At 35.6% G+C, this 12200-nt stretch overlaps 1 protein-coding gene across 2 annotated transcripts in view; it reads right to left on the bottom strand.

The window, feature by feature from the left end:
• The window catches only part of slc12a1 (solute carrier family 12 member 1), a 42240-nt gene extending 33125 nt beyond the window's left edge, over positions 1-9115 (bottom strand). The window contains exons 1-3 of one of the 2 annotated variants that reach the window (XM_020939025.2): positions 8873-9115; positions 4781-4927; positions 3604-3679 (exon numbers count right to left, since the gene is read on the bottom strand). In XM_020939025.2, coding sequence (XP_020794684.1) covers positions 3604-3679; positions 4781-4927; positions 8873-9115 — 466 coding nt within the window. The remainder of the gene's footprint in view (positions 1-3603; positions 3680-4780; positions 4928-8872) is intronic. The other variant, XM_055154481.1, reaches the window with a different exon arrangement.
• Positions 9116-12200: the final 3085 nt, after the last annotated feature.

The raw sequence follows: 12200 nt of genomic DNA, 5'->3' as shown, positions 1-12200 counted from the left end.
ACAATATATCGAATTACAAGTCTCTTTGCTTAAATTAAGAGTTACGGTGCAATAACAGTTGAAAAAAGACAGAGGGAACTACATAGACCATGATCCTTTGCTCCATTTCAGTGCAGACTACATGAAGAAATAACAGTTTTGAGCACTTTTAAGTCTTAGTTCTTTGGATTTAGTCTTTAGTCAAGGCATTTTAAGAGGAAAAAGTAGCATATTCACAGTTTTGTTCGCAGCCTCCACAAAATATTGCAATAAATATCATACCGTGAGATGTATATCATGAAAATATTGTACAGAGAGATTTGTATAATGTTAGATCCCTAATCGTGAGCCTCCCCATGATATCGCAATAAATATCGTACCATGAAGTTCATACTGTGACAATATTGTATCGTGAGACTTGGATAATGTTACACCCCTAGTGTGTGCACTGTATTGCATTGGACTTATAGAGCTGTTCACAAACACACACCACATTAATACTAGGCAAGGTGGGTGAACACAACAACACAACGACACAACAACAGTATTGGTCGTTTTTAGATTCCAGCATGTGATAATGTCACACTCCCAAATGGGGAACAAGAGACAGTTTTCCCTAGTGATAACATTGTACTTTGTCATAAAATATCTAAACGTCAAATGTACAAATGTTGAACCTGATCATGTGTTGAGTAGTTAATTCTGCAATTTTGTAGCACTGTAAAAACAAACAAACAAACAATGTAGAACTCACAATATTACAATAAAAATCAGCATATTAAAAGTATGAATTTTAGCTACCCTGGTTTGTATTAAATATTATTGGTAGGGATGTAACGATATCCAAATCTCTCGGTATGATATTATCACAGTATGCATCTCACGGTACGATATATATTGCAATATTTTAAAGAATAGATAGAATTGCAGATAGGACACTTTTCTGCTTTTAAAATACCTTGAAAAGATTTTGATGTGAATTATTTCTGTCATAATCCCAAGAATTCAATTGAAAAACATATTTCTTCATGTCGTCTGCACTGAAATGAATCATGGGATATGTAGTTCTCGATGTTCATTTGCTATAAAAAATGCATTTAAGCAAAGGAACTTGTAATTCGATATGTTTTGATGCCCCACGGTATTACTGTGAGACATTTGACGTTACAATATCACAATATTTCGGTTATTTCGGTTGTCTGAAACTCAGCAATAGACTAAACCTACTGCGGCCCAATACACCACCTGGTATTCCCAGAGGTCGACACTTCAGACTTGGACAAGATTGGACATTGTAAAGGTGGTAATGTCTGTATGTTGTCCCCATTGTATTGTTTGTCTCTAGTTAACTTTACAACCCCACTAACACTTTTATTGTTTACTTTTATTTGTGCATTTTGAAATTGAGTACATATTTTTTCTTCTCTCTTCTCTCATGTGCTGTGCTGATCTGCTAAGCACCATTTAGTCGCGCTGCCTGTGAGACTGTTTGGATCAATAGCCTTTTAAACCCTACCCCAACACATGAACCACTGTTATCTTTCTCACACACAGAGTAACAAACTGCTCCAATCTTTCTAGAAAACACCCCCGGCTCCTTCAAATCGTTCCACCGACTCCCAGCTCAGTTCAATTAACTTGTCTAATTACCGGGGGCGTACATAACTCTTTAATTGTCACAGATATGGAGACACGTATAGAGACCGGGGGACGATGACTCTACCTCTTTAACTGTCACTGAAACTACGGTAGCAGCGCATTTTAATTGAAAAAGTCATTCACTGGAGAAAGCCCCGCTCCGAGCACAGAGCACAAGTCTAATTGTGTCCATGACCTTTCGTGAGGATAATACAGCAGACTATAGCGCTATAGAAAGGAAAGTAACAGACGAGTAAATAGCTGAGTAAAATATGGCAGTTCAAATCTCCGTTTCTAAATGGGAAAACTGTCTCAAAATAGCAATGAGCCGTCGAAAAAATGTATGTGACTGTTTAAAACTACTCTTTTTACTAAAACATAGTTAACTTACATTTAAAGGTGCATTGTAGGGATGTAACAATATCCAAATCTCTCGGTACGATATTTATTGTGATATTTTGAATAGTAATCTAATAGAATTGTAGATAGGACACTATTTTGCTTTTAAAATACCCTGACAAGATTTTGGTGTGAATTATTTCCGTCATAATCCCAAAAATTCAAGTAAAAAACATACCTCTTCATGTTGTCTGCGCTCAAATGAATCATGGGATATGTAGTTCCTGATATTTCTAAGCTGTTGCTGCTATAAAACCATGAATTTAAGCAAAAAAACTTGTAATTCGATATATTGTGACAGCCCCCGATATTACTGTGAGACTTTGACGATACGATATCATGATATTTCGGCTATTGTTACATCCCTAGTGCATTGTGTAACTTTTCTGGTAGAGGATCTGTTAAACGTGTTTTTGTTATAGTTTTTGTTTTATTGCTTCGTCTCAAATTTTTCACAGTATGGTACTAAACCTTTCTATCTTCATGGAGACAAAACCAGACCAAGTTACAGGTCAGATCTATGGAGAGGCGACCCCACTCACAGTCAGAATGCCTGTTTTTCTAGGTATTTTTGAGCTATAAAACAGACACAGTTTCTGCAACTGTGTGACAAACTGAGTATTTCTATATAAAGGTGATTGTTAGTTGTTTTTATTGTTGCTAATACTGACTGACGTACCTTTATCTCAACAGGTAATTATGGCTTCTATGTTATGGCTTCGATAATCAATGGATCGATCTTAGATACTGGATCATGCCATCCTGTTTATCAATGGCTCTATTATAAATAAGAAAATTAAATAAGGCCCAAGTTCAAAGAAGTCTTGAGCCAGTGGTATAAAGTAATCCACTAATCTAATTGTTTAACTGGCAATTTATTTTTTTATTTTATTAAAGGTCATTTATTATGTAAAATTTATTCTTGTGCACTTTTATTCATGTTATAATGGTGTTTCCTCCTCTAAAGCAAACCTGGAGTTGTGTTTTGTTTCATTCACACATGTTTGAGTAATCCTGCATTATTAGTCTGTCCACATCTCCACAGCTCAAAATGTTCTGTTCCACCTTGTGATGTCATGAAGAGGTAGTTTTCACGTTAACAGCTTCTTTTCTTTTCCCTTTCGTTCACTAGACATTAGTAATTCCAGGTCCGAAATAATCCAATTGATTTTAGTGACGTTGTATGGAGTTTAGAAACACAGTGGAGTGCTTTCTGTATTATCATGTGACATCACAATGTGGAACAGAGTGTTTTCTTTTTGAGAGAAGAACTCAGTAACATGGAAAATTTCTGTGTTAAACATGTGTGAATGAAAAACACAACTCCAGGTATATTTATGATGATGAAACATTATAACATAGATCAGCAAATAGCCTATTATAGCATACATTGTTCAATAAAGAAAAATAATCATATGTGCTTTTGAAATACACACAAAGGATATTAAACACTAACTAGAAAGCTAATTACTGAGTTTGCAACTAAGATGTGGTCCCAAAAAGTGTGTGTGTCGACCTTGGATTGTGAATATTATGATATACACATACAGCAGCATAGAAAATGCAAAAAGTGAAGTTCAGACTCACCCCATCCAGCCTGTCCAAAGACCCAGGACAGACGGATAAACAGCATCACACCCCAGATGTTCAGCATGCATCTCACCTGGACAAAACCCAGAAAAACACATGTTACTTCTGTGTAATTAATACCAACTTAATTAGAAAATGGACTGCAAATGAACAAAGCAGTTTTAGGTATTGATTGGAAACTTAAAGGGCCCATATTACGCTATTTTCTGATCAATGTTATAATGTTGTTTCCTCATTCCTGGTGTCATGTGGTAATACAGGAAGTGCTCCACTGAGGTTTTAAACACCATAAACCTTTGCTAACATTATCTGGATGATTTCAGCTCTGGGGCTGCCAATATCTACTTAACTAAAGACTGAAAACTACCACTTCATGACATTACAAGTAGGAACACAGCACTGATAAAGGGTTACTCAAACATGTGAGAATGAAACAAAACACAACTCTATGAATATTTTTGAGGATATAACGTAATTAAGCTCACTAGAATCAATTTTGCATAATATAGGACCTTTAAAGACTCTCTTATTTATCAGCACAAACTAAAATAAAGTTATGACTTTCACTATCGTGGCCAAAAAGACGCACTATATTCGAATTTAAATGGCCTGATTATGTACAGATGCACAGTTATATGAAAACAACATCTGGATTTTTTATTTCACATACTGTCTTTCCTGCAAAATTGTATCTCTCCCATCAAATTATATTATTACATCCTCTCAAACAGAACGTCATAAAAAATAAATGTGAACTTTTAATATACAGTAGTAAATGTTGTAAAGTTGTTTTGGTCCAATCAAAATTCAACCTACTGAATTCCACAATCACTAATTCTCAGACTCTATTTACACCAAAAAATGGACTCTTGAGATGTTAGAATGTGGTTACTGGTTACAAAAACATACTTGTAGTTGTGTTTTGCTTCATTCATACAGCTCAGAATGCTCAGTCTGAGAGAAGAACTCAGTCTAAATATGCAGGATTTGTGTGTTAAACATGTGTGAATGAAACAAAACACAACTCCAGGTCTGTTTGTGATGAGGAAACAACATTATAACAGATCAGAAAGCAGCGTAATATCGGCCCTTTAAGATCCTAATCAATAATTACACAAGACATTTATTACAAAGAGTTCATTGTCCCGCTACGAGCTTTGCCACGCCCCCTCACCAGGACTCCTCGTATCCAGCCGAACTTGACCACTCCTTCGTTGGGGTCGACGGGTGGGTTGGACTCCAGGTCTTCACAGGGAGTCCCATCGTCACTGCCCTCGCTGTCGTCCTGCACTGTGTCCGGGACAGAGATACGCCCATTCTGCTGTAAAGATGAAGAGAAAACATACTATTTAAACTTTCCTGGAGGAGGGTCCATCATATGTTTGTCTTTGTCTGTTTGTTGTTTTTATTGCATTGAAATATATGCATTCTTACTATGAGTGGGGTCACCTCTCCATAGATCTGCTCTGTAGCTTGGTGGTGTGGTATGTTTGTTCTTATGGAAATAGACAAGTTAAATAGCATATTGTGCACTGTAAACCTGAATAAATTACCAGAACTTAAAATAATTGAGTCATTCGATTCCCTCAATTATTTTAAGATGAGGAACTTAAAAGTCACATATTTGCAGTTAATATGACTCATAGTTTTCTGTTAAGGCAACTCAGTTATTTTGATTTACATCTAATCTCATGTGTTTTCCTCGATCAAATTATTATGTTGTGTGCCTTTGTGTGATTATGATTTGACACTGTGGAAAAAATAAAAATGAATTGAAAAAATCAAATTGATTGCAGTTTATTTGTAATGATAGATTTTGGTACTTATTTGGTAAAGCGCTTTGAAATTGTATTATACTTTAGCATGTACTATATAAATTAAGTTTATTTTTAAATTATGCCTATTTGAAACAATAAAAATAACAGGATTTTATCATTTCCAGGGTTTAATTACTTAATTCTACTAAGTTGTACCTCATCTATGTTTCTGAGTTATGCTCACTTATACCCACAATAGTTCACTAGTTCATATATATATATATAATTTAAAAAGAAGAACATGTTACAACAACTTCACATAATTAAGTTAGTAGGTCTGTTTCTAAAACTTTGAGTATACACAACTTAATTTATTTAATTATTTTGAACGTTTGGGTTTACAGTGTGAGCAGACCCTGCACCAGAAAAGTTACACAGTGCACCTTTAAATGGACATTAAAAGGATGCAGGACAGGGAATGACATCCAAGGAATTCTTTAATTCTCTCCCCACAGTGTAATGTGTAATCATGTATATTTGATAAATACATATTTTTTCTGTTTGCTACTTTGATGTTTGATTGATAAAGGAAGTAAGAAGCAAACAGAAATGTTAATATATCCATGTTTTCAACTCAAGTAATGAAAATCTAGCACCGTTGCCATAGAAATTAACGATATTTTATCTTTTTGAATAGGCAAAAGTCCTCAAAATATTGCCTACTAACATGAAACTGAAGCCCACAAAACAGAACAAATCATTATTTTGGTCATTTTTTTTTCATATATATACTTTTTTGCATACCTAAATTACAAGAAAATTGCTAAAAATAAATAAATAAATAAATCTACTTTTTGCAATTACTGTGAATCAAAACAATCGTTCCTCTACTCTGCCCTTCCTTATTGTAGTTTATGTTAGTCACAGCTCTGTTGGGTGTAGTAGACAGTGTAAAGATCATTGGGTCAGCCGGTTAAAATAAAACTCCATAGACTCTTTAGCGAGCCTTTTAAAGCGTTGTCAACACGTTAAATTGACACATACTCATCTAGCGTCGCCTATAAACCTGCATGACCTCTGACCTCTTGTGTTTTGTAACTAACAGCTTTATAAGGGTCCAATAAAACGTCTTCAAATTCTCAAGTAAGTCAAGAAACTTTCTGGAAATGCGTAGGTGTTGCATGTGATAATTGGTTGAATTTGATGGCACCTTGTAGAACTTTTACAGATTCTGAGTAAATACGCAGGTAGGTTAAGGATGCACTGTGCAATTGCTTTACCTATAATGTTCCACAGTATGGCATTAAACTTATCTACTGTATCTCCATGGAGAAAAGCAAGTGCAGACCAAGTTACAGGTCAGATCTGTGGACACATGACCCCACTCACCGTAAAAATGCAATCCAATGTTTTTTATCATACTGTATGTTTAATGCCGTATTGTCAAACACTCCAAGTAAAGCAATAACATCACCATGGCAACAGGAGGGACCGCCAACCAGAAAGAACATAGTGAACTTTTAAAACTGGATTAAATGGGTCATAATTGTACAGGAATCGAAAGCTCAATGAAAATAAAACTATAAATATGTTATCTTTATGGTTCTATTTTGGGATTGGTGCTTTATTAAAACATATTATTAAACAAAGCTTGTGTAATAATATTTTCTATATGTGGTTCTGTGTTTATAAGAGAGTCAAAGTTCTGGTATCGAAACACCTCCTAAATAAGATATCATCCTTTTTTATTTAATTTTATGTGTTAAATATGATTATAGTGCTGTTAGGTTACATTAATAATAGTAACTCAGTAGTAGTTACTTTATGAGCTGCACTGATTCTGTTTGCACTACACACGTTACTGTTTAGTGCTCTAAATGTAATTAATTGTTGTTAATTGTGACAATAAATTCTCAAATCTGAACATAATTTTGAATAGTTATGTCTTCAGTGCTTCTATCTTATGTGCTGAATCTATTTGTAGACCTTAGTTAAGATCAGACATTATAAGTATCAGTTTAAAGAAGCTATGAAATTGGGCTTGAAATGATTTTAATTAACAGTAATAAAAACACAAAGGACTTCCTGCTAACAACAGTGGCTTTGCAAAGCACGTACAGTAACTCCTATAGTATTATACCATATCACTGTATTGTAAGGCGCACTATTTTATTTGAATAAAGACCATAGTGCTGCTGATTTGGCCATTTCACAATGTTTTGCGAGAAAGTTAAGTTTATTGAGTGCTTTTCTCAGACATAGGTCACAAAGTGCTGTATATGTATAGAGTGCATAAGGAAATTATTCATTGTTCATTTATTTCCAGTCAAAGAGCAGATTTGAAATTCATGTTTTCAGTGTCCCATGTTCATTTCTGCTCATGTGAATAATAAAACAATTATGCAAATTCAGAAGCAAACGGTGGCAAACTTTATGCACAAGGTGATCTCTAGGACACTCATTCAGAGCAATAATAACTGTTACCAGACCATAAACCACCAAGCACAGACCTGCATTTGTTTTTACAGCTAAATTATAGTCCTGGTTCAGTCCAAGTCCAGCTTTAGTCCGGCATCAGTCACAGATAGGTCCAAAGTCCAAAGTTAGACCATTGTTTGATTAATTAATATTGTCTTACATTATTACTGGTTTAGTCTTGGTCACAATTTGGTCTTGGAGAGGTCTTTGAGAAGTCCTGTTATAGACCGGTTCCAGTCCAAGATTACACCATATGGTTCTGGTTCATTTAAAATCTAAAATCTAAATCTGGTTTCTTCTTCGCTTTACTGATGTCCTATTGTCCAAGATTATTCCTTGGTTCCAATATAATCCTGGTTTGCTCCTGGAGAAGTCCTTATTCTGTCCATTTCTGGTTCTGGTTCAGTCCAAAAGTTCAAATCTAGACCTGTTTTCTTCTTTGCCTCACGGAAGACCTATTTTCATTGGTTTGGTCCTTAAGAAGTCCTGATTAGTCCTTTTGTAGCCCGAGATTTGACCAAATTTTGGTTTAAACGCTGACTAGACCTGGTTTCTTCCTTGCTTTACTGAAGTCCTGTTTATTTCTGGTTCAGTTTCGGTTTTAAATCTGTCCTGATTTGTTCACACACTGCAAAAACTAAGATCTAGTCAAGTTAAGATGACTTGAATTAAGAAACTTTTATCATGATTTGAGTAAATTTCATTTGGCAAGTAAAATGATCTACCAGTGGAACAAGACTTTTTGCACATAAATATGAAAATACATCTTGCTCCTCTTTGCGCTTAAAATAAGAAACAATCTAAAGTTGCTTGGTAGATAATTTCACTTGTCAAGTTCAGTTTACTCAAATAAGGTAAAATGTTCTTAATTTAAATAATTTTTACTTACTTAAACATAACTTTTTTGCAGTGAGAGTAATCCCTGGTTTCGTTTGATTAAATAAGGTGTTTCAAATCACTAAAATCAGACAGCTGTTACAATTGCATTCAGAGATATCATCAAAACAAATAATCACCAAAAATGCTCTTACCTTCTGCTGAAACACATCGTGCAGCTCCTGTAGTGATGGTCGGACCTGCCTGTGCCCGCTCACACTGCCAGCGTTCCTGTAGAAATCAATGTTGGGCACCCGGTCCAACGTATCGTGCCCAAACGCGCTCACCACCGATGGTCGAACTGCGCGTGCGGGCTCCTCGTAATTTGGAGGCTCATCTAGCGTCGGATCATACGCTGCGTTGACATGCTCTCCTCCGTTTGACTTATATTTCTCCATTGGGAAAACTTTAAAAAAACTACAGCTTTCAGTCTTGAGACATTCAGTGTTTCAAGAGATATTGATTTCAAATACTTGTAAGTTTAGGCCTGGTTTTCTCATCTTAGCCCACCTTTATACTCTCCATCACAGGGTTGAACATTGCATACATTTAACGCCGCTCATTGGTTGAAGCAGTGGTCCAACCCTCCGAAAACTGAACCAGAGTTTTCACGTATGTCCTTGCTCCATCCTCTGGGACACAATAGCGTTGCTTAACTATTAACCGGGCCATAAACTCCACAGCTTAGAGATAACAGCGTTCATTGCCTTTGGTTGTGGGGAATTGATCACTAATATTGCTGAAGTAAACTGTAGGCCCTGCACATGTTGTCCTGTGTGGAGTTTATGGGGCAATAGGATTTCCTCAGAATTCGCGAGCCTTTGGGATGATTCATGGAAGATCCCACTGCAATGCCCAGACTGGAAAAGTTTCAAGGTTAAAGTGCAGATGACTGGTTTTCTTCTTAGGGCTTAGTGTGGATACTACCTGTAGTAAACACTTATCATAGTTTTACATCAGTTAAAAGGAAGTTGAGAAGAAAGGACAAAAATACAGGAATCACACTGAGTTGTAAAACTTAATACCCTAAGCCTCCTATGTTATTGATATGGAAAATTCCATCCAAAATGAAGGGACAATTTAACCTACACATTTAACCTACACACAAGGAAGGAATTTTTCTCACTACATTAATGCAAAGGGTCCATATTGCGCTATTTTCTGATCTAGGTTATAACGTTTCTTCATCAAAAACATACAGTACCTGGAGTTGTATTTTGTTTCATCACTTTTGTAACACACAAACCCTACATGTTTAGGCTGATTTCTTCTCAAAAGGAAAACACTCTGTTCCCTGAAACTGCCAGTCTCTGTTGTTCTCTCTTTTTTTTTATTTTTTATTTTAATCTTTAAATTTATGATGATTATTTATGTTTTGATTTGTGATTTTAATGGTTTTCTTATTTTGTAAAGCACTTTGAATTACTTCGTGTACGGATTGTGCTATACAAATAAACTTGCCTTGCCTAAAGGTAAAAAGTAGCTGCTAACTTGAAAACTACCACTACGTGACATCACAAAGTGGAACAGAGCATTTTGAGCATTGGAGATATAGAACAGACAGGATTAATGAAACAAAACACAACTCCAGGTTTGTTTTAGAGGAGGTAGCTACATTCACAAATGACTTAAAGCTCACAAGAGTCAGTTTTGGGTAATATAGGATCTTTAACAACATAAAGGTTTTGTTATTTATTTGTTTTAGTCTAATCATAACTATCATGTAATTTAACATTATAGTAGCTGGGTGGGTAACTGTTATGGAAGTACAGCTGTAACCTGTCACACGCACTTCTTATCTATTATCTATGTATCTACGTAATGAAGATAATTAGAACATGGGAAGTTGCAGTGACTAACCAAAAGTATTCCATTGTTTTTTCCCGCTGGGATTGCCCAAACAAATGAGCTGTCTCTTGTCTTACACTGAGTGGCATTTTAATTTAGGCATTTAGACATTGTTACACCTAAAGCCTGTCTGGACTTGGAAATGGTACACGCCACCTTGTTTTCTTAAATAAATGAGCGATCAATAAGTTTAGGGCAGATCTCTTTTGTATCTCTTAGTAAACAGAATGGCATTTTACGTTCACAAACTATACTCGTCATCATAATAATTATTTGATGTAGAGTGCATCATGTTTTGTCTGAAAATATCGACAAATAGTGATATTGCTTTAATGCAAAAAGGACTTGAATACAGGCAGGCTGATCAAGCTCTGTAAAAAAGATGGCCTTAACAGAAATTAAGGCAATATAAAAGTAAATAAATAAAATAAAAATCTGTCCTCATATTGATCAGTCACTTTTTTGTCATTAAAATGTAGTTTGTCTTATTAAAACCAAACAAAAATTGCTTTCAGTATCAGTTTCTCTGAACATAAACAAAACAGAATCATACTAATTGACATTTAAACTAAAAACAGTTCAATTTCTCGAATTTCACAGCGAATTGGCAACATCTCAATCTCGATTTGCACAGTGAAGAGAACAATAACGTGAACCACTATGGAGCCTCCCTGAACGACCGAGGGATTATACAGATATAAGACCACATCGTAATATAAAAGAAAGTACTATTATTTAAAGGTGCATTGTAACTTTTCCAGTGGAGTGCCCATCAAATACTTTCCTCCCTGGATATGTTATTGCTTTGTCTAGAACAGGGATCTCCAACCTATAGCTCAGGAGCTACCGGTAGTTTTCCACCCCTTTACAAGTAGCTTGCCAATTCTGAAATATATGCATTGTACTAAATAACTCAAATTTGATTAATTACCCCTGTAAATGCGTTATTTTGAACTTTGTGCACTAATAAATGGATAATGGTTTAATGTTTTATAGGCATCCAGCTGTACATCTAAGGTTTGCCGACTTATATATAATCAATTTCTTGCAACTGCACTTTCATTTTGTAAAGGTAGCTCACCGGACACAAAAGATTGGAGATCCCTGGTCTAGAATGTTTCACAGTATGGTACTAAACTTTCTATCTTCACAGAGACCAAACCAGACCAAGTTACAGGTCAGATCTGTGGAGAGGCGACCCCACTTACAGTCAGAATGCTTGAGTTTCTAGGTATTTTTGAGCGATAAAACCACCTGTAATTTAATAAATGCAAGGTAGAGCTGGTTAAAGTCATACTGTGGAACATTCCAGGCATAGCAATGACATCTCCATAGAAACAAGAAGGTGATGGGCCCTGAATCAAAAAGTTACATGTTGAAAATCACACTATATTGTTTAATGAGAAGCTGTTTATTATTATCACTGTGGTACTGGAATCAGTTTTGAGTATCAAGCCTATTCCTTAGTATCGAAATCGAGTTTGAAATATCGTATTGTGTCAACGCTAATTGTAATCAGTCATGCTTTTGTAACCAGGGCAATTCAGTTTACAGCAGGAACTTTAATCATGAGGAAAATAAGAGTTAATGTGGCACCATGAGTTATAGAAACCGCCGCGGGACAGAGCGGCGCAG

This window comes from Boleophthalmus pectinirostris, unplaced genomic scaffold (genome assembly GCF_026225935.1).
Source record: "Boleophthalmus pectinirostris isolate CB_2022bp ecotype Guang Dong unplaced genomic scaffold, ASM2622593v1 HiC_scaffold_19, whole genome shotgun sequence".
Lineage (NCBI taxonomy): Eukaryota > Metazoa > Chordata > Actinopteri > Gobiiformes > Gobiidae > Boleophthalmus > Boleophthalmus pectinirostris.
Note: the sequence above shows the minus strand (reverse complement) of the source record. Positions and strands in the feature narration are given on the sequence as shown.